General features: G+C 34.9%; 2 protein-coding genes and 1 long non-coding RNA gene across 3 annotated transcripts; all 3 read left to right on the top strand.

The window, feature by feature from the left end:
- The first annotated feature begins 1489 nt into the window (after positions 1 to 1489).
- LOC123262438 (ufm1-specific protease 2-like) lies at positions 1490 to 14699 on the top strand. The gene is made up of 7 exons (XM_044724647.1): positions 1490 to 1648; positions 1831 to 2349; positions 10466 to 10940; positions 11012 to 11158; positions 11223 to 11340; positions 14018 to 14271; positions 14345 to 14699. The coding sequence occupies exons 1-7, from the start codon at positions 1610 to 1612 to the stop codon at positions 14554 to 14556; spliced, it is 1764 nt and encodes a 587-aa protein (XP_044580582.1). The 5' UTR covers positions 1490 to 1609; the 3' UTR covers positions 14557 to 14699.
- On the top strand, positions 7162 to 7937 carry LOC123262544. The gene is made up of 3 exons (XR_006508981.1): positions 7162 to 7311; positions 7614 to 7748; positions 7877 to 7937. It is a non-coding gene; the product is annotated as an uncharacterized LOC123262544 (long non-coding RNA).
- A 6745-nt stretch (positions 14700 to 21444) lies between the features above and the next one.
- Positions 21445 to 25621, top strand: LOC123264033. The gene is made up of 4 exons (XM_044727077.1): positions 21445 to 21711; positions 21783 to 22175; positions 22232 to 23256; positions 25567 to 25621. The coding sequence occupies exons 1-4, from the start codon at positions 21445 to 21447 to the stop codon at positions 25619 to 25621; spliced, it is 1740 nt and encodes a 579-aa protein (XP_044583012.1).
- The last annotated feature ends 1241 nt before the right edge of the window (positions 25622 to 26862 follow it).

Below are 26862 nucleotides of genomic sequence, written 5' to 3'. Positions count from 1 at the left end.
GATGTTTTTGATTTTTAATTGAAGAAAGAAAGTAATTTTCTCATTTTTTTAATAGTAATCTAAATTATTTATTTTCTTTAAGTTACAGTAATTCCATGTTTTTCAAAAAAAAAAAAAAAATTATAAAAAATATTATTCAAAATATTTTGAAAATAACACTGACAGCAGATACCATACATTTTATTAAATTTTTATTAAAAATAAATTACAATAAAAAATGTTTTTAAAAAATCTTTACTTTTTTTAACTTCCCGCTAAGAAAATAAAAATTTTTTTTTTTAATTTTCAGATGAGGAATATTTCACTAAAATTTTTTCATAACAATTAAATTATTATAAAAATCTAAAAAATTGTCAAACATGACTTTTCATTTCAGTATCATATTTTGAAATGAAATTTTTGATTCTTAAACTTAAAATTTTTAATCTTTTTTTGGAAATGGAAATTTTGATTTCATTGAAAATTTTTACGACTATTTAGTGTTTTTTTTAACAATTTTAAAACGCAAGTTGATCATGAAATCTTTATAATTACGAGTTTTTCTAAATTTTTGAAATTTTCAAAGAATTTTCATCGAGAGAAAATAAAAATGATGTCCAGACAAGGATTTCTTGACTCTAAAATGAAGTCATATAAACAATTTGATAAATTTAATTTTTGACAGAAGAATATTGATATTTATTTTGGTTATTATAGGCAAACGAATGAATAGAAGCTTTTCTTCATTTGAATTAAATTAAAATTATTTTAATAAATTCAAACAATTCTATAGACAAGAAAGAATTCTTCAAAAATTTTCAAAATTATACGTTTTTATTTGAAGAAATAAATTTTTAATAAGAGTATTTTGTTTTTTTTTGTCAACCAATTTTTATCACGTTTTTTTTTTGTAATTTTTTAAATTTATTAAGATCAAAATCTTATCGTTTACCGAAAAAATAAATATTTTTCAAAATGACACTGAAATCAACAGACATCTAACAATTTTTTAGATTGTTCAATAATTATTTTCATAATCTGATAAAGTTTTTCCTTTTATTTATTAATAAAGTATGTTTTATAGTTAACATTATGTAGAAATAATCTAAAATAATTAATTGAAATCCATTTTATAAATATTTGATAATTTTTAGAATTTCTGTAACAAATTAATTATGGCAAAAAAATGAGAAAAAAAAATCTACATGTGGAATTTTAAAAAATTAAAAATGCAATTATTTTAAAGATAACTTTTCGGAACAAATTTGATTGTCGAATAATATTAAAAAATGATCGAGTATCTAATAACTTCAATGTTATAAATAATTATATTTTACAAATAAATTTTTATTTATATAAAATTTTTAATAAAAATTAAAAAAAAAAATATTTATATATAAAAAAAAAAATTTCTAATTTTTTTCAAACATTCGCGCGTAAAATTTTTGAAATGACGTCACTGAAATATCGCCCTCTAATGGTAAATTGAGAAACTACGTCGAAAAATTAATCTCTTGAAAATTTATTATTGATAAACATATGTTTTATATTACAACGTCCAGATCTTAATGAATTTTTATTATTGTAAGTTAAATTAATTACTGAAAATAAAAAAAATAATTATCTAAAAATGACTCCGAAAGTTAGAATATCGTCAAAAGTTGTTGCGGTGAGTAAATTTAATTTGTTAATACTTTATTTACATCAATAATTTTTAACCTTTCAATTAAAACTCAACGTGTCAATATCAATTACCATCATGATTTATAATTTCAATTGAAGAATAAATTTATTTAAGGCCTCCAATTAAAAAATCAACCAATTAATATAATTTATTTTTTATTTTCTTAGAAATTAGAATGTTTGGGATCAGCATCAACTGGCAGGTTATTCGGTGTGATGTGTGATAATTATTTGACAGTTCTAAGTTTTGTACTGAACCCAAAACTCGAGCAGATAAATGATGATGATGACCAAGAGTCGCAGCACCAAAATTCTGCGCATCAAAAATCAGAGAAAAAAAAAACTAAGAAAAATGAATTATTGAAGCCGATTGATTTGCAATTGAATATGCCAGTAGAAATAGATTTATGTGGAGTACTCTTCGTTGATAATCACGAAGAAAATATTCCAGAAGCATTTAAAGATATTGACATCACTGATAATCCATTACTGATCAAATATTCTAGGGCTAGCGGTATTTCCGCTTATTATTACGTACATGAACAATTGAAGTCAGCTGGGAAATTAGAGTTTATTGATGAAAAACTTTTACTTGATAAATTCTCTTACGTTAGACTTAGGACAAGTGTGCCTATGATTACAGATAAAAATGATTTTTCTGAACTGTTTCAGTGTACACGTAAAAATGTAAGTATATTTTTTTATTTTTAAGCCTGTAAAAAAATCATTGCACCAAAACATGATACTAAAATCAGCAGTCATCTAATAATTTTTAATTTTACTTCAGAAATAAATTGCTAGTGAAAAAATATTTTATAAACATATCATTCAAAGTTTTATTAAATTTCTACATGAGGAATTTTTTTTCTAATTTATTTTCTAATAAACTGTTGAGTAAAATTTTAAAAACTGTCAGATGTCTGCTAATTTCAATATCGTGATCTAAACATGATTTGTCTCATCTATATAACTAATAGAATTAGAAAAATTTTGACTGCAGCGCATTTATATGATAAAATGAGTTTTTTAAATTAAATTTAGTATCATTGGAAAAGTCTAGACCTGAATTTTCAGAAATAGCTAATTTATTATGATAAATTTTCAAAGTAGTTCTAAATAGATTCAAATTTCGTAATAAACATCATTTTTTTATTTATTTATTTTGTTTTGTACATGTGAATGGAGCGGCATGATGGCCGAGCGGACTAAGTCATTATCCCGTTAGTTCGTTCGTGCATCTTGTCGTGAGGCGAGGGTTCGAGCCCCGACGGTTGTTCGAATAATTCCATCACCAACCGTCGGAGATCGCTCCGGTAGCTGACTGTACTGGCATGGGTTTTCTCTGTGGTTTCCCCATCGCCACTATTCCAACAACCGATAGAAAGGGGTGAGGAATAGAGTAAATACAGTACAGAAAGCACAAGTCGGTCCACAGCCGCATTGAGAATAGAGTTGTGTGCGAAATGATATGTCGATTATAAAAAAAGCGGAGAACATGTTGATAATAAAAAGTGGAGAACATATGTTGATTATAAAAAGAGTTGAATGCAAAAGAAACAAGTGTTAGTTAAAGGGGCGAAAGCCAGGTATAATATTATGAATGTTATATGATAACAAAAGAGGCACTTGAGTGGTATTACTGTGGTAATAGCAAAAAATGTGGAGAATATGGGTTACAGTCTTGTAAAAACCAAAAATAGGTATACAAGTAAAAACGATATAATAAAAAATTTTGTGCATGTGAATGTGGTTATTGCTCAAAAATTAATTTACATAATTAAGAGACTAAGAAAAATTATGTAACGCATATATTTTTATTGTAAATTGGTTTTGATATTTTTTCCAACGACAATCATTTATGATTTGAATAATTGAGAGAGTAAGGAAAATTTTGTGACGAGTATATTATTATTTTGAAAGGAATTTTTATAGTTAAATTTGGTATCATCAGAAAGGTCTTGATAGGAATTCTTGCTTTTTTATGGGTTTATATATTTTTTAGTGATAGTCAATTTTCTATGTTAATTTTTTGGAGCAGCTTTGAATAGTTTGTTGGTTCTATAAATTTGTTCCGTCACATTTGTCCGTCAAATTTCTTTCAAAATTACTTGAACTATGTAGAGTGTAATTAGAAAAAAAGTTTGGAAAATCCAAAAGTGCACGACTCATAATGCTCATTTAATTATGAAATATAAAAAAAAAACAAAAAACTTAAGTCTTGGTGGAATAAAATGTACATAATATCTATAGATATAGATATATCACCATCCATGTTAATTTTACATGGATATATATAGATATACAGTCTTGTAGTTTTCGTTTTTTATTAATTGTAATTAAACGACACTGAATTAATTAACCATTCGCATTCAGTGACCTACAATCGTCGATTAGAATTAAAAAAAAAAAATTTAACTCAAATAATTGATTTTTTCACAAGTTACAGTGTTTCCGGGGTTTCATACATGACGGACAGGAAAATTTTTTGACCTATTTTGATGTTTTTCTCCGTTTCTATTGCAGTAAACCAATTTTTAGAATGTATGGAATTAATCTCCATTAAATTATCTCGACAATAGTATGCAAAATATCTTGATTCCGTGAACAAGACTATAATACTAAAAATAGTTGCTAAAATGAGGCGAAAAAAGTTTTTCGATCGTAAAGCACTCTCTGATGTTTCGCATCATGAGTCGTGCAATATTAAAAAATTATTAAGGTAGTTGTCATGGTACAATATCGTCAAAAAATTAGAGATTATACGCGCCGCAAAAGTGTATGAGCTTGTAGATAGATAGATAGATAGATAATTTTATTAGATTCTGGAGCCTAGGCTCCCTCAGAACCATCATCAAGTATACATTATAATCAGTGTATAAAATACTGAGTTTTTGATACATAAAAAAATAAAAAATCAATATAGTAATTAACGGAATAATATGTTAATTGTGCTTATAAATAATATTTGTGTCACACAAAGCTCAACAACCTCTAATAACATCAGTAATAAACGCTCAATATAGCAGATCAATAATTCTGGAAATAATAATCATAGCACAGACCACGGAATAATTCAAAACTTTCAGCTTTTGTAATTTCTGCTGGAACAAGAAACACGAACAAGAAAAGAGTTCTCGTATATACAACAATTAGATCTAGGTAGACGTAGATAATCTTCCCTTACATCATTTCTACGCAACGCACACGGAGAAAAAAATTTTGCTATAGGAACACTATAGTAGTTAGTTAGTTGTAAAAAGTTCCAGTAGGTTAACGTATTCTTATAGTAACAATACCGTTTGGCTCCTGCAACTCTACATTGTTGAGCTCTGAGAGCTAAACGTTATTTACCTCTCACAACTCTACAGGATCGTTCTGAGACTATAACAAATTTTTGGCAGTCTGATTAATAATTTTTTTTACGATTTAGCATTGATAATTTAATAAATAAATGCGACAGAACGAATTTATATTTCCAACAATAATTGTATATGACAAATAAGAATAGTATTATAATAGAAATAAAATAATAATAGAACTTTGTAACGGGTGTTTTTTCCGCTCATTGGCCCCTTAATTAATTTAATAAAAACAATATAATAAATAAATGATTCTAAATTAACAAGGGCGCCACCAGGATTTTGTATCTCGGTTCCTGGAACCGGAAACCAGAGCTGAGCTTATAATCTACAGGGAGAGAGAGTGGAGGAAGGTGATCTGAAAGAAATAAATTTTTATTTAACAATATATCGATATTTATTAACCATATAAAATAACAATTGGTGGTCACTCACGCACTCACACTACAATTAACAACTTAAGACTACAGCCTAACTAACGGCTGACCAGGACCTCTTAAAACTAACAGCCTAACTAACGGCTGGCCAGAACTTCTTAAAACTAACAGCCTAACTAACGGCTGACCAGAACTTCTTAAAACTAACAGCCTAAGATCCCGCTATACAACGACCTTCACCGAGATGCTTATTTAATGAGACGTATTTTTTTATGTTATTAAATATGCCAATAAATATATCTTATATGGGTTGCCTAACAAATTTCAGTCCAGAATATTTTTAATTAATAATTTAAAAAATTTTTTTTTTTAAACATTGCACCGGTGTGATTATTAAATAAATTTGATACCAATCGAAAGTTTGAAGCCCATAGAATATGCAAACGTTAGGTTGCCTATTTTTTTCCGGTCACAACCACGGGTTGCCAGGTGTAAACAGGTAAATCTATACTAGCATTTTGCAACGGTCTGATTATTGAATCAAACTTAGATAAACTGAAAGATTATTTCATAAGGAACACGGTGGTATAGGGTTGCCTGCGAAAAATCAGTCCCGAATTACGGTTGTCGAATTTTAAATAATAAAATATCGCTGCGAGTGAATGTGTGTGAGAGAGGTCCCAGACCAACCATCCCATGCGGTAGAAAAGGACGCAGCGTAGCAGCTGTTTAAAGTCCGCCCATTTAAAGAAGGAGAGTGCACATGCTATTTGTGCTTGGAAATGAAAAGGATAGCGATAGACTCGTATATGCTGTGCATTATTTTGGAGTAGATTGTCGCTATTCGCTGGGTGCGTGACCCCACCGCCACCTGACGATACAACTTACGGTGGCTTTTTAAGAAAATTTACATGTATTAGATGCCAAATAGTTATTTAAACAATTAAATAAACTTGAAAAAATTTGTTTTCTATGTAAAATGTGACATATTACACAGAATGTAGATTAAATTAAAAATTTTTTCTTGGGTCAGTTGAAAATAGTAAGGAAAATAAACACAATAACTAAAACAAATCTCAAGTGAATTAGGTTAATCAGTGTTAAAATCTGTCAAGGTGTTTATTGTTAAATTAATATTAAATGAAAAATCCGTATTAATATTAAATATATAACAATCTGAAATTATATAAAAAATAACGAATAGCTCTATTTAACATAACTTTATATTTAAGAATATATCTTAAATTTTTATATTCTTTATTTAATTTTGCAATCTATTACCCATAATATTATTTTTCAACCACAAACTTTAATAAAGGGTAAAAATTTAATCCTGGCTGAACATATGAGAGATGTTGAGCAGCAGCTATCCATTTTTTTCGCTGATTTAATTTCCAATTGGCAACCGGAAACTTATAAAATTTACAATCACTATTTCTACTAGTATTTTTACAATTAACTACACAACAATTTTGATGACCCATTTTATTTTATTTATTTAAATAAACTAACACACGTGTTATTTTCATAGCTTTTAGTAATAAAGAGCCACCCTTAGTTCTGTATTGTCCCGCAGCGGGCGCTGACATCAGTTTTGTGTCCCCCACTATGCCTTACGCACCCAGCGAATAGATACAAGTGAAAAAACGTGCTGCTATTTATTGTTGGAAAAAATGGCCAAAAAGTGTTTTTTGTGTGATTCGGATGACGGAATAATTGATTTTGATGATGAAACTTTTAAAAACTGTGCATTAAAGTTAGCTTTTCGTAAAAAAAATTTTAAATACAATTTTGTTGAGCTACCCAGTGCGTCACTCCAATTTGTAGGTTATCATACCACGTGCTACAAAAAAGTGACTGTTTTGAATAAAAAATATAACGAAGAATTTCTTAAATTTATCGCTGAATATACAGTAAGTACATAATAATTGAATCTTTAAAATTATCTAAGCTAATACATCTTCTATATTTTTGTCATGTTGAAGTAATTGCTAGTAAAACTCACTTATGGTTTTGTTAATTTTTCGACACACATATTTTTTGTAATTTACTTAAAAACGGTAGTTGAAAATTGAACAAGAAAAATGTTCTGATTTCCTTTTTTTTTTTGGAATAATTAGATGAGGATGTTTTAAATCAACTATTCTTATCAAAAAATTTTTAAAATTTATAATCAAACATTTTCATTTAATCGCAAAAATTGTTTTTTTTTTAGGAGCATACCGATGTATCTACTACTGAAGAAGAACCACAACAGTTGAATCCTAGTGTCGATTCCTGTACTACAGTTGCTGAGGATGAAACGAGTAATGTTGAAGACCTGCCTCAAACTTCTGGGGGCTTTGACAAGGTAATAAAAAATTATTTTTTTTTAAGCTTTTTTAAAAAAGTGACATGAAAATCTATTAATTGAACTTGTATTTTCATTTATATTTGTTTTCTTCCATTTTACTCAAAGAATGATTTAAATTCTTTTAGGAGCAGTCAACATCAACAGCATCGACATCAACAGCAACGACATCAACAGCATCGACATCAACAGCAACGACATCAACAGCATCGACATCAACAGCAACTACATCAACAGCATCGACATCAAGCACAATTATTTGTCTTTTTGTGACCACAGCCAAAAAAAAAGATGCGGAAAGAAGCTGGTTAATCTTACTTTCCCTAAAGGTGACAAAGTACCACTACAGATCAAAATATCGCCGAAAATTTAAGCGATTCGGAGATTCTCTCCAAACTTCAACATCAAACTATCGCGTACCATCTGCCTTGTTACGCACTGTATCAATCGAAAAATAAGCGGTCCACGGAAGAATCTACCGATTCCACGTATAGTAAATATCGACAGTTACATCAGTTGGCTTTTCAATCCATATCAAATTTTATTGAGACAGAAATAATTGAAAACAACCAAGTTATGTACTTGGCTCAATTATTTTTAAGATACCAAGCTTTATTGCTAGAGTTTGGAAATCATGAAATTGATTTCGATGATATTCAAGATTACCGATGTGAAACCTTGCAAAAAAAGTTAATGAAGAAATTTGGTAATCTTATTACGATTGAAGCGTCAATGGGAATACGTAACAAAAAATTGTGTACAAAACAGACATGGACGTTTCTGTAATGGCTAACAATTTTAAATTTTTGGAGACAAGAAATGATTATGAGTTTGAAAATGTAGCATATTATTTGAGAAGTTGTATTAAAAATATAGATGTTCATCCGCTTTCTCGCAACGTAACTGCTGATGATGTCATTCGTGGAGAATGTGACATTCCTAAGCAATTAATAGATTTTATGCGAAACCTTATTGAAGGACCTAATCATTCTGATGAAGATTCGAACGGACTGAAAGCTAAAATAACGTCAATATGTCGTGACGTTATTTATGCTGTCACTAGGGGTGCATCATAAAATAAAATACATTTTTTTATTTACACTATTATTAATTTATATTTATTGAAATTTTTAACACTATTCTTAATTTAAATTTATTTTCTATTTTTTAGTTTGGTTTTCTATAAAAAGCGTGTTTTTAGTTTTTTTAAACTATTATTTATTTTTTACTTTTTAGTTTGGTTTATTTATAAAAGCGTGATTTTTTAGTTTTTTTAAACTATTATTTGTGTTACTGTAACTCTACAACGAATAGTAAACTGTGTATAGTTGTGGTAACTCTATAGTCAGGTTACCAGAACGAAATTTTTTTTTCCGTGCAACCGGCAAAAATTCTAAATGACATTTAAACAGCTGACGGTAATTTAAATATATTTCTTTGTAAAAGAGGCATGCTATAAAGTAATTTCTTCTTTCATTCAGCTTTAACCCTTCCAGTCTCTTAAGGTAGTTAGGCCCAAAAAGCAAAAATTCAAGAAATTTCCCAAACTCCGTATAGAAGTATTTAAATACATAATACACACGCTGTTAAAATTTAGAGACGATTTATCACGTCTAACCAAAGATAATTGCAATTGAAAATGACATTTTTACACAGGCGGTATGGGAAAAGAGAGAAAAAACCGCGAAGTTTTATTATTTTTGTATTGAAGAAATTTTAAGAATTTTACGAAAAACTAATATTACTTAGATTAATACATGTATAATTACCCTATAAAATTCTAGAATTCCCTACCACATAGTTTTTGAGAAATCATTGATAAACTAGTAAAGTAAACAAATAAAGTCCTGCGAGGAAGTAAGTGAACGATAGCCCGTAAGAGAGGCGACACTAGCGAATGAAAGAGACAGCAGTAGCATAAACTATAGGTTGGGAAAGAACTACCTTAATGTACGGAGTAATGTGCTCAGCCCTCGCAATTCTAAAGATATGGCGAACACAGCAATTCATTTTGCGCTGTAGCCGCATCTGTAAATCATTGGTAATATTGCAGTAAGCTGCACAACAATAATCAAATACTGGAAATATTAACGCGGTGACAAGCTTTATACTTAGCTTGTAGCTAAGTAATCTATAATTTTTACGCAAAACTGTACCCGTGGACGTAACCCATACAATTGTTTTTGTCCGACTCCGTAGATATACACTTTTTCATAAATTGTTGAACTTTAATCCGTTATTTATAAATAATTGGACGGTCAAAAATTTTTTTTTTAAACTCACAACAAATACATTAAAAAACTGTCAGTTTTTTGGAAGTTTCTGACAGTTAGTTTTTTTATTATAACTAAAAAACTGGTACATAACTGCAGAGAGCGTATGCAATCAATGTTAAATATCTAATTTTTAATTAAATTCATTTCGGGTTATAGGTGGTCAATAGACTTCAAATTTTTAAATTGTATCATCATGTCCTTAATAAGTATACAACAATTTAGAATTTTCTGACGGTATGCCTTAACCACGACAACTACCTTAAGCCAAAGTTTTCTTATTCATCATCCGTCAAGTTCGACAGTTAAATAGTGACTGCAAGTTTCTAGTTAATATTAAAATAAGAAAAACAAAAGATTTTATATTTTTTGTGACAAATCACGTTTTGATTGTGAGTTTCTGAATTATAAAATTTTTTGTATCATTAATAAAAATTTTTTTAGATTGCTTCCGGTACCGTTGGTTTTTACTTTCCATCAACAAAATTATTTTTAACCAACAACGACACAGAAGACCGTGAAGTCTCAGTAAAACTTTTATCGTCTACCAACGCATCATTTCCCACCGGCTACACGAATGCCATCGAAGTAGAAATGTTCATGTGCATCACAAAAGACAAGACAGATGACACCAAGAAAAATTACGCACCAGTACTACAACATGTAAAGCAGCCATTTGTCAATTACGAGTTTAATTTGAAAATTGACAGCCTAGCGCTAATCGGACACAACCAAACTGCTCCGCAAATTTACTCGATTCTCGTTGAATCAGTGTGTCGCTCGCTGCGTCTGATTGAGCGGTCAATCATTCTTTCAAGTAACAACACAGTTAAAATACCTGAAATGATGCATTTCAAATTACCACACTGTGATCACTTGGTATCAATCGCTTATGCTGATACCTCTGCTGAAAAAACACGTCAGTACTTTTTTTATCTGCTAATGACTAATTCATGATTTAAAAAATTTTATAAAAAAATATTCTTGTAGAAGAGTACAGGAAGAAATTACACGAAGCGTTTGCTTGTGATTTAACGCGTCCGTATTTCCGTCCCGGGAATGCTGTCAAATTTTTAAGTGATTACAAACCTGATCAACCATTACTAGAGCCACATACTGCAATTAAAACTTCAAAAGGTAGTATTTAATAACATTTACTATAATTATGAATTTACTTAATTCAATTGTTTTCTTCTTGCAGATAATTCTAGTTTTGTTAGTGGAATGTATGCTTATTATCACTACGGACAAGATAATTTCCATGATAGTGGCTGGGGATGTGCATATCGATCATTGCAAACTATTTTTTCTTGGTTTAGGTATTATAAGTTAATCAATATTATTTTAAAAGTATATTTACTAATAGAAATAGAAATTTAAGTTAATTTTTTTTATTTCCTTGAATAAATGTTGTTCTTAACTGTAAAAATTAAAACTTTGTATTGGTTATGCAACAACGTGAATTTTCAGATAAATAATTTAGAACCATTTGCTCGCATGCGCAGTAGACTGCTAGTTTCTTCATAGAGGTTCGAGCGTAATTAATGAGTCAAAATAAAAATATGAGATTAACAATTATTCTAATAAGAATAATCCATACGCAAAAAAAAATATTTCCATTCGAATTTTAGGTAATTTTATTTTCTATTTTTGTATAATGAATTGCTCATAGTTCATTGAAAAAATAACTATTAACCTAACAATGTACTAAATTATATTCAATACGAGTGACATGAAGTGTTTGAATTAAATTCTGAAACGCAGTTTGGGGTAAAAATAAAACTGCAGATAAAGCAAAATTACAGACTGAAGATGAAACGAAATTGAGTATTATCAAAGCTAAAGTGAAGAAATAAAACTAAAAAATAATTGAGACTGAAAATAAAACAAAATTCAAAGTTAAAAACAAGATGGTGTCATGTGGAGCAAGTGAATGCACTTAAGCATTCAAATTATGGTCAAAATTAAACGATAAGCATGAAAGGAAAATAAAAATATGTCTCTGATAGAGTATTTATTTAAGGAGGTTCATCGGCAAGAAAAAGACACCAATAGGTTATGGCTATTGGTTTCTTTCTCACGCACTAGTGCTGCCTCTCTTTACAGACTATCGCTCACTTACTTCCACTCACGTAAAATATCGAAAGTTGCTAACTTCAAATATTTTTTATAAAAAAATGAATACCGCTCGTTTATGCTATTTTTAATAAAAAATACTTGTTATAACTTCAATTAAATATTCTCAGTTTTTCAAAAAAATCTTAAGAAAAGTATGGTTGTTATTCAATAAAATGTTCACTCTAACTACGGTCAGGATAGGGAATACATGTTAGATGTACGATTTTTAATTGCTAATATTTCAAAAATTAGCACCGCAAGGACTATTAAAAAAATTTATTCGTATAGAGGACACTTAAAAGTACGCGTATTCAAAAATGGAAGAATATTGTAAGAAAAGTGATTTTTCACGGAACCTTTTTAAGTAATAATTAAATTAAGAAATAAAGTCTAAAACCTTAACACCAGAAAAAAATGGATTAATCCAAATGATTCAAAATGCGTACACATACTCCGTATTAAATATTGAAGTGTGCGCACTCGTGTGGGGTAAATTTGCGCAACTAAGGGAAGTTCGTGGGTTTTTAATACCCTCAGACTGATTTTAATGATACTTACATAATTTTATTGAGAGATAACATAATTTCAAATATTATGTCAAGTAAAAAGCTCAAATACATTATTGATAGAAAAAAAATTAATTTACTTTAATTACTATCCGAAGTACAGAATGGCAATTTTTGCCATGACAGTAAATTTTATCTTTACAGCACCAGATTCTCAATATTTTATTTTTCATGTAAACGAATAATACCATAAGGGTTTTTCTTGCATAAGCTAATATTCTATCAATAAATCTTTAATTTACTTACACACATCACAAACTTTCCCTCCCCATCCATAAATAAGGGGGTTGCGCACACACGGAAAAAAGTAAACTATTAAATTCACTCAGATTCCGGTTAATTTTTACAGTTTCAAATAGTAAAGCGGACATCGGGGTGGCAAAAATATAAATATTACATAATTTAATGTAGAAAGTGTAAAAGGCACAATTTATAATTTAATATCGAAAATAAGTGATAAGTAACTGTCACTATAGTGAATAACGACTCTCTCATCCTAAAAAATTACAGTTTCAAACAGTAAAAATTGTCGTTTCAATATATAATCCATACTATGAGGAGAAGGGGAGTCTCACTCTGGTAGAATTTAACATTTGAAACAGTAAAAATTCTACTCTTAAAATATATATTTTACCAGTCTAAGCAAGTCAATAATTATAGTTTCATTTTTAGCGTTGCGTTTAAAATTTACCATTTTACTTTGTAAATATTGACGATACTTTTATTAGAAATTTAGTAACTGTAACTGTATTTTATACTTTTTACATTTCACGCGATGATTTTTTAGGTACGAAATGATAAATATCAAAGTCAAAATTCTTAATTATTATACTTTAACATTTTAGACATTTACATAGCGAATATTACTGTTTAAAATAGTATTTTTTCCCATGTAAAGAATAAATAGTAGCATTTAAATGATAAATATTACATAGTGATCATTAAAATCTCGATTTTACTGTTTGAAATAGTAATTTTTAGCAGTTGATCATTACTTATTATAAATCGACTATTATTTATTACAGTTTACTTTTTTCCGTGCACTTATTCGCTGTGCACAGTTACCCACGCTACTCTAGATTTATTACACATTGTTTTCATTCATTAAAGTTGGAGATTAATATGAAAAATAATTATAAAATAATGGATTAATTCGAACCTCCTTAAGGAACCATGCGCGCGCATGTGCAGTAAACTTCTAGTCTTTTCGAGGTATCAAAAAATATCTTCATCTATTGTCTTGTGGCTATCTACTGGTCAATTTAATTCAGTAAATCATTAGAACAATGTATCCTTAGAATCCACCTTTCAGATTTCAAGGATACACTGAACAAAAAGTACCTACACATCGTGCAATTCAAAAGTCTCTAGTCGATATCGGTGATAAACCTTCAAGTTTCATTGGAACGAATCAATGGATTGGCTCGACGGAAGTTGGCTTCGTATTGGAAACACTTCTCAATGTAAATTCAAAATTTTTGATCGCTGCGAGCGGTAAAGACATGCCGGATTTACTAGAAGATCTTCGGCAACATTTCCAAACACAAGGAACCCCTGTTATGATCGGTAATGTTTCTTTAGATTTTTCTGTATTATGTGAAGCTATTTAATTGTCATTAATCGGTTGAATTTTTTTAAGGTGGTGGAGTACTGGCTCACACTATTTTAGGCGTGATCTACGATGAAAGTAAGCAATTACCGTACTGGTTGATATTGGATCCTCATTATGAAGGGAAAGAAAATTTGAGTACAGTGCTAGAAAAAGGTTATTGTGGATGGAAAGGAAAAGAATTTTGGCGTAAAGACGCTTTTTATAATATGTGTCTTCCACAGAGACCTATTTATTATTAACTCAATCAAATAAATAATAAGTTAACGTGATTATTTAATTATTTTGGTCATGTAATTAATGGTATATATGAAATTATATTATTATATATTTTAAGACTTTTATATGAGTAGTTATGTGGTTAAATGGATGAAATATTGTAATAAATTGTGAAAAAAATTATTTATGGCTTAGAATTTTTTTTTATAAATATTTCCATTCCACAATCCGCTGCATTGTCCCTAGTTTGCAGTCGTGGAGCAATACCTAAAATTTTTTTTTATAACATGTTAACTACTCAATCTTAAGAAAGTATGTATATATAGTGTTTTAATTGTATAACTTTACAAAGTTTTACACAAAAGTTTTTTTCTGTTTTTTTTTTTTTTTTAAAGATAAGGTAAAGTACCCAGTAGTTGAACAGGTTTCAAAGTAATACGTATTTGACCATACTTTTACTATATAATGATGTAATTGTTAGTTCAAATAAGTGATTTTTATGAAAATATAAACAATTTTAAATTGATTGAAGCGCAAAATAACGAAGACAATTGAATATTTATATTTTGATAACGTTTTTAAGATAGACTTTGAAAGGAGTAGTAGTTGAACTATTCGCATGTTTTTCTGATTAAAATCTTCATTTACTCTGGAATCAATCCGCGATAATTTCGCAGAAATAAGAAGTCCAGGTTCACTCCGTACGCGGAGTGTTTTTTTTATTTTTTCACTCTGGTATTCGGAGTGATAAAAGTGAAAGAAAGTTCACTTTGTTTCCGAATTTTCATGGTGTATAATTGATGAGTATCTAAAAATATCTAAAAAATTCAATAATTATACCTTTAAAAAAGTAAATAATCAAAAGTTTCAGTAAAATTGTAGAAAAAGAAGCTTATTGTTAACTTACTAGATATTATTGTTGAAGTTATAAGTAATAGTTTACTATAAAATGACATGGGTACTTCTTTTTGCATCGATAATAATATATCAAAAAAATTAGGAAAACGGTTGACCTTAAAGGCCAATCCTGCAACTTCCCGCTAACTCCATACCTAAACACTCAACATTTCACGTATTTTGTTTTTGAGTTCTTTGATCTACAGTTTACCGACTTTGATCGACTTACCGAGGACGCGAAGCATTACCACCCAGTGGCAATAACCGGGGACTTCAACGCCTGGGCAGTAGACTGGGGCAGCAAGCATACAAACGCGCGAGGAAAGGAACTATTAGAAGCCTTTTCTACATTAGATGTAGTACTGCTCAACAGTGGTGATACACCAACCTACACCAAAGGAGATGCAAGTTCTATTGTAGATCTCACTTTCGTCAGTAGCAGCCTCACCAGAGGTAATATCAACTGGAAGGTGATGGATATCTACACAGCCAGCGACCACAACGCGATTCTCTGGGAAATATCAAACGTCCAGAGCCCGAGAAGACCTAAAAAGCAACTTAACACTATTGGTTGGAAGGTAAAAACTCTTGACCCTCAAATGCATTGTTAGTAGCTCTCAATAGTGACCAGATTATCGCGGGCTGCACAAAAAAGAATACCAAGGACCTGATGAAAAGAGTGACTCAGGCTTGTGACGCCAGTATGTCTCGTAGACGTGGCATGAACACACGACCTTCCGTTCACTGGTGGAACGACCACATCAGCGCCCTTCGTAAAGAGTGTCATCAGAAGAGAAGAATATCTCAGCGTGGCTACCGACGACCTAACTCTGCGGAGCTGGTCGCAGAGTACAAAAAAACCCGTCGATTCCTGAACAAAGCCATCAAAGATAGCAAAAAAAAAATGCTGGAAGGAGCTCATCAACGAGGTGGACAGAGATCTGTGGGGTAGGCCGTATAAGGTGGTCATGACCGATCTTAAAAACCAGCTAATGCCATCACCCACGTGTCCTCAACTCCTACAGAAGATTGTAAACGCGTTGTTCCCTGAACAAAGCGAGTTTAACTACCTATTAGCGCAGAATGAAATGGATGACATTCCATCTGTCACGGAGGAAGAACTGATGGAGGCTTGTAATCGTGTAGGGAACAATAAAGCGTCGGGATTGGACGGGGTCCCCAATATTGCTTTAAAAACAACTATAAAAGCAGTGCCATCATTGTTCTTGGACGTCTACGACACATGCCTCAAGAAAGGGATTTTCCCTCGGAAGTGGAAACAGCAACGACTAGTACTACTTCCAAAAGGGAAAAAGCCACCAGAAGAACCGTCATCTTATCGACCACTTTGTATGTTAGACACGGCAGGTAAGATATTTGAGCGTATAATCCACCAAAGAATAGAAGCAGTTGTCGATCCACTCCTGGCAGACAACCAGTATGGTTTTCGGAAAGGACGATCAACCCTGGACGCAATCAATCTGGTTGTTGCAACGGCCAAGGAAGCAATCGAAGGGATCAGATGGAAGGGTGGAGCGAAGAAGTACTGCCTGGTGGCCACTTTGGACATCAAAAATGACTTTAACTCCGCCAACTGGGACTGCATTATGCAAGCCCTGGAAGAGAAAAACGTACCAGGATACCTACGTAGGATAGTGGCTAGCTACTTCACGGACAGAATCCTGAGATACGACACGAAGAATGGTCCAAAAGAGTATGATATTACCGGAGGTATACCCCAGGGTTCCGTTCTGGGTCCACTTCTGTGGAATGTCATGTATGATGGCCTGCTGAGACTGACTCTTCCAAGAAGTGTCAAGCTTGTTGCATATGCAGATGATGTAGCTGTCGTAATCGTTGCTAAACACCTAGATGAGATAAACCACATGTTTGGTATCACCTTTGAGAAAGTTAACCAGTGGATGGACTCAATGAATCTACAACTGGCTAAACAGAAGACTGAGGCTGTGCTTATTACCAGCAGAAAAGTGATAGAGACCATAAAGCTGAAAGACGGAGAACAAGAAATCACATCACAACCATATATCCGATATCTGGGAGTGATGCTTGATGCCCGACTCAACTTTAAGCAGCAAGTCGAACACGTGAGTGCAAAAGCATCAGCAGTGGTAGCTAGCTTAGCACGACTGATGCCAAACGTCGGAGGCCCAAAGCAGAGCAGAAGACTACTGCTATCATCTGTAGTCACATCAATGCTCACTTACGGAATATCTATCTGGGCGGACGCACTAGAGAAGCAAGAATCATGGAGAAAGGCTGGACCAGTCTACCGTCTGAGTGCCTTAAGAGTAGCGAGCGCCTTCCGCACAATATCTATGGAAGCAGTGTGTGTCATTTCCGGAACTTTGCCTCTCAGAGTCTTAGCTGAGGAAAGACGGATCTTTTACCAACGAAAGAAGTCAACCACACTAAGCGCTGAGGAGCTTAGAACAGAAGAACGGCAGAAGAGCATAAGTCCATGGGAACTACAGTGGGATGCCACAGTGAAGGGTAGGTGGACGCATCGACTCATATCAAGGATCAACGTTTGGCTAAACCGGAGTCACGGTGAGGTCAACTATTATCTTACGCAGATGTTATCAGGACACGGCTGTTTCCGGGCGTATCTCCACCGCTTTAAGCATGATAATTCCCCAGAGTGCCCGTCCTGCCCAGGATTCAATAAAGATGCAGAGCACGTTTTCTTTGAGTGCCCACGTTTTTATCCACAGCGAGATGAGCTAGAGAATATCCTGAAGAGGAAAATCCAACCAGAGACGATAGTAGAAGCAATGCTGTCATCAGAGGCTGCCTGGAACGCCACAAACACGTTTGTCACGGGAGTCCTCTCAGACCTGCGGTCCATAAAAAGAAGAAGAGCGAATGACGCCAATTAGAAGGAGGAAAGAATAACACCTTAGCCACCAGAAGAAAGAGCAGTAGCTAGATCCTCCCCTAACGAAGTAATGCCTGACGGCGGTTTCTATGAGGGATTAGGGGAAAGAGGAAAAGGGGTTTAGGGTTTAGTGGGTAGGGGCACTAGCGTCGAGTTTTAGTATGACACTGCGTAGAGTCGCCACATATCCAGGCCAAACAGCGATGCCTAGAATCCGTAAAAAGGATTCCCCCCCCCCTTAAAAAAAAAAAAAAACACACACACACACACACACACACACACATACATACATACGGACATCATTGCGAAAACATTCAGGGAAGCTTCCTAGGACCTCAAAACGTCAAGATCTTATGAGAACTCGATTTTCGAAAAACGGGGTAAAACCAATAACTTCCCGATTTTTGAAAATTTTCAATTTTCTTCGCGGGAAGTTAAAAATTAGAAAAACGGTAGACCCTGAAGGCCATCCGTGCAACTTCCCGCTAATTTTATACCTAGGTGCTTAAAATTGCACTAATGATGTTTTTGAGCTCTCCGAGCTCAAAAATACAATTTATGTGTTATTTTGAGCTCTCTGAGCTTCAAGGGACAGCTTTTATATGCTTTTGAGCTCTTCGAGCTTAAAAGTCTGATAGAAGTTTGATAAAACACAATTTTTCAAATTTTCAATCTGCAATAATTTTTGAATAAATGAATCGATTTTTACGCGGTTGGCCGCATTCGACGCAATTTTTTAAGTTTCATGAAGAATCTGTAAGTTTAGTTTGATTAAACCAGGGATTTCGGAGTAATTCTGAAAAAACACTTTTTTCGGTTTTCTTTCGTCAACGATAACTCACGAACGAATGAACCGATTTCGACCGGACTGGTGGCGATCGACGTGGTTTTTTTATGTTAAGAGCTGATTAGTTTTTGGAATCGATCGGTAGAGTTGTTTGAAAGTTATTACAAAAAATGTCGGAGTTATGTTGAAAAAATCCTTGTTTCCAAATATTTCGTCGAGGATATCTCTCGAACCAATCAACCGTTTTTTGGGTTTTTGGCAGTGATCGACGCGGTTTTTTGAGCTCTAAAAATTATTCTATTTCATCAAAAACGATCCGAAAAGAAATATCGAAGTTATGTGAAAAAAACTCTTTTTCGGTTTTCTTTCGTTCACGCTATCTCTCGAATGAAGAATATATGGCGAGACTTTCGCCTACCTCCGAAGAGGCCGTTTCCTGGGCTCAAAAGAGCTATACACGCACGTATATCTATCCTACCCTCACATAGGAAATACACAGCCAAGTTTGCCGGCAAGGAAAAACCCTGTCCTCAAGCATTTACGCTATCATAGGACAGATGTGAATTGAGTTGATTTTAATGTCAATCTGTCCTCGTACTTAGTTAACTGTATCAACCCATTCAACGACTGCGTTAGCCTGATCGGTAATATAATGACAACCCGACCAGTTACCAGCGGGGCCCATGCGGGGAGGTGCAGCCATAAGACCTGTTTGAGCCATAACACTTATCCCCCCTTACAAGAGTCTCGTTCGTTCGTTCTTCTGTCTAGTCTAGTCCCCGAATCTTTGAGCTTACCTGCGTTGCCAAATTATTTTGACAACGTCACGAGGCCTTGCTCAGAGCTATCTCTCGAATGAATCAACCGATTTTGATCGGATTAGCGGTGATCGACGTGGTTTTTCAAGCTCAAGAGCGGATTAGTTTTTGGAGTTGATCGATGAAGCCGTTTAAAAGTTATTTCAAAAAAACCACTTCCAATAAAAAATTTTTTCCGATTTTTTTTTAGATTTCTCAAAATTTCTCAAAATCTATCGGTCCGAATCGATTCAAATTCATAGGAAATCTAAGTTTGAGGGAACTCTTTAGAACGCTGTTTGGTAGATTCCGATCGGTTCAATCGTTCAAAAGTTATGAGCGATTCACATACTTACACACACACACACAAACACACCCGTCGAAAGAAGCCAAACTCCCACCGGGCGCGTCCCCAGGTGGCAGATAGGGGGGGGGGTCCTAATCGGTCGTAAGATCGGCGGATTGGGGCGAAATAAAATAGCCCTCGCAGACCAAATCAGGCATCGGAGCTGAAGAGTAACAGCCACCGTCCGTGTATCCTTGTGGATCGGAGAAAGCTCGCTGTTCTTCGGAGCAGAGGGTAAGAGCGAAATAAAATAGCTCTCGCGGTAAAAAACGAAAACTCCCCTTTCGGCAGGAAGGGTTGGTCACACCATCTGACTTAGGGTCACGTACGCAAGCGGATACGGTGACGCTGCTCGAAAGAGATGTGCGAAATGATCCTTATAGCGCGGTGTACGTGGTAACTCCCGGCATCTACGTGCCGCACCCACGGGAGCAAAAGGAAGCCGATGAAGGAAGCAGGTGCAGGGTCGAAGCAGTTGAGATTTCCCGCTTCAATGACCGAAAGCTCTTATAGCAATGGAGGTAGCTGTAAGAGTGATCACCCCTCCACTTCCGGAGGCATCGCGTTCGGAGACGACTTTTTGCTTTGGAGTATCATTCAAAATCATGGAAGAAACGAAAAAACAAGAAAAGGACAGGAGTATTAGTGGGCCTCACGCCTAAGAAGCAGCGATTACAGCAAGCGCTGAGATGAAGCGGACGCAAGCGCTGGAACGCCTCGAAAAGCTGACCAGCGAACTGCATGAGTTTGTCCAATCAAAGGTCAATATCCATAAAGAGGTAAAAGCCAAGGCAACCGGGGTAGTTAACGCCCTTCGAAGGTTTAAAAAACTGGACGAAGAATGGCAGTTACCTCGACGACTCACTCCTCGTCTTACGCCAGAGAAGAGCAGTCAACTTACTGTGGAGATCGAAGAATTAATGGACACCGGAGGCGATGGTGACGGTGAATCTGATGCTAAAGATGAAGGTCATACTTCCAACAAGTCTAACAAGAGGAAGGACCGAAACTCCCCAGATGGAATAGATGGGCGATTGACGAAGAGAAAGGACTTGAAACCAAGTCCTCCGAAAAACGTGATGAAGCAGAACGCCAAAAAAAAAAGACGCGACTGATTGGAAAGATGTCCACACAAGGAAAGAGAAATGGAGGCTAGCCAAAGAACAGCTCCCAAAAGAGCCTTCAAAGATGCCCATGCCGGAACCTAAGCGCAAAAAACCGCTCAAATTGATCAGACCCAACGCACTGATCATCCGCCCGGCCGAGAAAGCAAAGTACGCCGAGATTCTGCGGCGCATAAAGAAGGACGTCTCTGATGAGCAGGTTCGCACAACGGTGGACAAGATCAACAAGACCAGAAGCGGGGACTTGCTGATTACGATTTCGCGGAAGAGCGTGGACAAAGGCCAAGGCCTGCAACAGACCATCGCAAACATTCTTAAGGAGGAGGCCAAAGTGATCTGCAAAGGGCCACAAGAAGACATCGAGATCCGAGACCTAGATGACACTACAAGGAGGATATTCAGGCTGCCCTGCATACGGTAACCAAGGAGCTCTGCGAAATACCACCAGAGACAATCAAGATCCGCAAAGCCTACAGAGGTACCCAAACCGCTGTCGTGACACTACCGGCTGCAGCAGCTCAGAAGATATTAGAAGAAAGCGGTAAAATCCGAATTGGCTGGGTCAACTGCCGAATTAGAGCCACGAGGAAACCTACCCAATGTTACAAATGCTGGCATTTCGGGCACCACGGATCCCAGTGCAGAAGCAAGACAGATCGATCCAAGCTATGCATCAGATGCGGCCAAGAAGGACACAAGATTGCGGACTGTAAAAACCCACCGAAGTGTGTATTATGCGCGGAAAATAAGAGCGCAGAGAACGCTGCCCATCACGCTGGCACATACAGGTGCCCGGTATACAAAGAGGCACTCCAGAGAATGACAAGCAAGCAAACATAAGGATATTACAGCTTAACCTCAATCACTGTGAGGCCGCGCATGACCTGCTCGTGCAGACCGTGCGTGAATTAGAGCTTGATTTAGTAATAATAGCAGAGCCATACAGACACCTGAATAACCAACCTTGGGAAACTGACAGCACCACCAAGGCTGTCATCTGGTCCTGTGGCAAACTCCCCTTCCAGAGCATAGTGAGCAATGATAGCATCGGCTTTGTAGCAGCGTCTATTAACGACATCCGTTTTTATAGTTGCTATGCACCACCTAGCCTTTCCATTGCCGACTTTACTGACTTCCTGGATCGACTGACCGAAGACGCAAAGCAATACTACCCAGTAGCTATAGCAGGGGACTTCAATTCCTGGGCGGTAGACTGGGGCAGCAAGCAGACTAATGCGCGAGGTAAGGCACTACGTGAAGCAATGGCCTCACTGGACGTTGTCCTTCTCAACATCGGTGGGACACCAACATATACCAAGGGAGAGGCTAGTTCGATAATAGACCTCACATTCGTCAGCAGCAGCTTATTGAAAGGAAACTATTCTTGGGAAGTCTTAAACACCTACACTGGCAGCGACCACAGTGCTATACTTTGGGAAATATCGGCTGGCCGGAACCCTCAAAGAGCAACTAGACAAACTAATGCAGCTGGATGGAAAGTGAAAGACTTTGACTCGGAAGCTTTGGTAGTAGCCTTAGACATTGACTCGACCATCATCACAGGAAATGCTGTAGAGAAGACGAAGAACTTAATGACAAGAATTGCCCAGGCGTGCGACACCTGCATGCCCCGTAAGCGTGGCATCAATAAAAGACCATCGGTGCACTGGTGGAATGATCAGATTAACGCTCTTCGCACAGCTTGTCACAAAAAGAGAAGATTATCACAGCGTGGCCACCGACGACCTAACTCTGCGGAGCTGGTCGCAGAATACAAAAAGGCCCATCGAGAACTGAACAACGCCATCAAAGATAGCAAAAGACGCTGTTGGAAGGAACTCGTCGATGAAGTAGAAAAGGACCCATGGGGCAGACCGTATAGGGTGGTCATGACCCACCTGAAGCGCCAGCCAATGCCATCACCTACGTGTCCACAGCTCCTGGAAAGAATAGTTTCTACGCTGTTTCCTCGACAAAGTAAGTTCGGCTATTCTTCATTGCCAGTAAATCGAGAAGAAATTCCACCTGTCACAGAAGAGGAACTGATGGAGGCGTGTAACCGAGTAGGGAATAATAAGGCGCTGGGATTGGATAGAATCCCGAATATTGCATTAAAAACAGCTATTAAAGCAGCGCCAAATCTATTCTTAGATACCTACGATTCGTGCCTCAAAGAAGGGATTTTTCCTAGAAGATGGAAACAGCAAAGACTTGTACTTCTCCCTAAAGGGAAGAAGCCACCGGATGAGCCATCATCCTACCGACCACTCTGCATGCTGGATACAGCGGGTAAGATATTAGAGCGTATAATGCACCAACGAATAGAAGCAGCCGTCGATCCACTCCTAGCAGAAGGCCAGTATGGTTTCCGGAAAGGACGATCAACGCTGAATGCGATCAACCTGTTGGTCGATACAGCTAAGGAGGCAATCGCTGGAAAGAGATGGGAACGTGGCAGAAAGAAATATTGTTTAGTGGCTGCCTTGGACATCAAAAATGCCTTCAATTCCGCTAACTGGGACTGCATCATGCGAGCTCTCGAAGATAAAGAAGTGCCAGGATACCTGCGCAGAATGGTAGCAAACTACTTTACAGACAGAGTCTATATCCTACGCCATACAACCGATAAGTTGATCCACATCTCATCATTCATATAAACTAAATCTACATGGTGACGAAGTGTGACGGTTTATTATTTATATAATTTATGTTATTCAATATTGTGTTTTGATGAAAATTAACTACTTTTTACAAATGTTTATTAGTGAAAAAAATGCAAGAGTTAAGTTCTTATATTACTTCTGACTTTGTACATTGTTTTGTATATTTTTAACATCATATTATAAATTTTACTGTTTAAAGTTATCAATATAAAGAATTCAACTGTAAATTATTATATTTTAATTTTTTTAAGACCATATCAATTTTGACGATATGCAATTGTTTTGGTTAAATAATAAATTTTCAATTTTAGCATTTGCTTACAAATATTCGTTAAACAATAAATATGTACTGTTTAAAATTCTATTACTTAATGATAAATTAAGTTTGGATTTCCCATTGAATGTCCGAGGCTAGGTTATGAAATTCTGGCTCAAGTATGGGTTGCCATTCAACGGCCATAGGCTTTCCAGCCTTAGCCTAGGCTCGGGTAATCATTGGACCGGCCAAGACTTGGTTGCCCAGTCTTGGCCCAACGCTGGTTTCTCTTGCCTTGGCCATTCTATGGCAAACCAGTGTTGGTCCAGGCTCGGGTAATCATTGGGCCGGCCGAGGGTTGGTTGCTTAGTCTTGGCCCAGGCTTGGGCCAATATCGGTGCGCTAAGCTTGGTTGCCCAGTACTGGGCCAGACATGGCTCCGTCATTCAACTCTGGCAGTTCCTACATGGGAAAATTTTGAGTAGCTGCAGTCGTCATGCGAACTGAATTAATGTCACATAAAATTAAAAAAAAAATTTTATCAGCCTCTTTTTCCGTCATGGGCTTCGAAAAATTTTTTTCCTTTAATTGAATAGATGGATATCTGTTTTACTTTACTTAAATTTTTTATGACGATATTCTCATTTGAATAAAGAAGGATCATTTTGTTCGTAACAATAGAATTTTATAAAATAAATCTGAAAAGGTCGTACTAAGTCTATAACTCTTCTCAAAAGTCCGAAATTTCAGGGAATATTCGACTTTTTCAGAGTTTGTCAGAAAAATATTTCCACAAGGGTCATTATTAAAAAATCAACCTACGGCCGATTGACTTGTGCGATACGTCATTTTTTCGAAAATTTTTTCAGGATTTCTAAAATATTATTCATTCCACTCCAAAAAATTCTTGGAGCCCAAAAATCGAGCTTATAAATAAAATTCAGTTTTTAAATTCTCCAGATAAAACTCAAGAATGATCTCTTAATGTTCACAGTAGTCGAAGCTCAATAATCAGAAAAAATTCAATTTTAACTAAAACAAACTAGAAAAATATCCAGCAGCTTAAATATTCGAGATTAAAGAAGAAAACTCTAGAGTTCAAAATTAATAAATTCATAAATATTATTAATCTAAGATAAATAATTATAGACAAGTAAATTATTCGGACAAGAATTTATTATATTTCATGATACATTATTACAATGTCACTCGTCTTAATGTCTATACTATAATAATTAAATGGTTGGCATTTTTTGGGGTAACCTAGACCCGTTGGATCTGCGCAAACTCCGTATCGGCACTCTTCATTTTGTTTGCATTAGTTAAAAAACTTACCTGAGAAAAAATATTTATATATAGATAGATAGATAGATAGATAAATGTTTATTTAGTCCTGGAGCCTAGGCTCCCTCAGGACCATCATCAAATAATACAAAATAGTACAAAATAATAAGTACAGTAAATACAAAGTAAATGATAATACAGTATCATGATGAAGTTCAGCAGTTCTAATATAAAATAATATAACATTAGTTTATAGCATAATAATAACGTAATGCTGTTAATATTTTAATTAATCATTACCGTGCAAAAAGTAATCACGGCACAAACTACGAAACATTTCGTAATTTTCGGCCCTAACAATCTCCACCGGCAACATATTCCAGATGCGTATGCCAAGAACAAGAAAGGAATTATCATACATACTACAAGTAGATCTCGGTAAACGCAAATAATCATCTCTCACATCTCCTCTGCGTAGCGCAACCGGAAGAAATTCAAGCCTGCCACCAAATTGCTGACAGTAATGCATTACAATTTCCTTATAGAAAAGGCACGCTATAAAATAATTCCTCCTTTCCTTCAGCTTGAGCCAACCCAGTCTCTTATAATACGGCGTAACATGCTCAAACCTTGGGATCTTAAAAATATACCTAACACACGAGTTTATTTTACGCTGTAACCGCATCTGTAAACTGTTAGATATATTTGTATACGCTGCACAGCAATAATCAAAGATAGGAAATATTAACGTAGTAACAAGCTTTATACGTAATCTTTCGTTGAAGATCTCATTATTGACCTTCAACTGCGCCAAAACTCGCATTGCTCGATTACACACGCTCACAGTCTGACTTTCCCATGAAAGAACATTATCAATCAGCACACCAAGATACTTAACAGACTTATCATAAGGAACGATACAGCCATCTACCAGAATGACATCTGCATACTCACAGCTATTACAGTTAGCTTTAATTCTACTGCCAAAAATAACAGCCTTTGTTTTAGACGCGTTTAATCTCAAATAATTGATCTTGCACCATTCCACAATTTTAACTATTTCATCATTAAGTACCGCAATACAATCATTCACTTGGTCCGGACAACAAGATAAATATATCGCCAAATCATCAGCATAAAATAAATATTGACAATTTAACCGCTTGGAAAGATCTGAGATATATAGCGAAAATAACAAGGGACCAAGTACACTGCCTTGCGGCACTCCATTCAAAACATCCTTCCACGATGACGCACGCCCATCAACAAATACCTGCTG

This window comes from Cotesia glomerata, linkage group LG4 (genome assembly GCF_020080835.1).
Source record: "Cotesia glomerata isolate CgM1 linkage group LG4, MPM_Cglom_v2.3, whole genome shotgun sequence".
Lineage (NCBI taxonomy): Eukaryota > Metazoa > Arthropoda > Insecta > Hymenoptera > Braconidae > Cotesia > Cotesia glomerata.
Note: the sequence above shows the minus strand (reverse complement) of the source record. Positions and strands in the feature narration are given on the sequence as shown.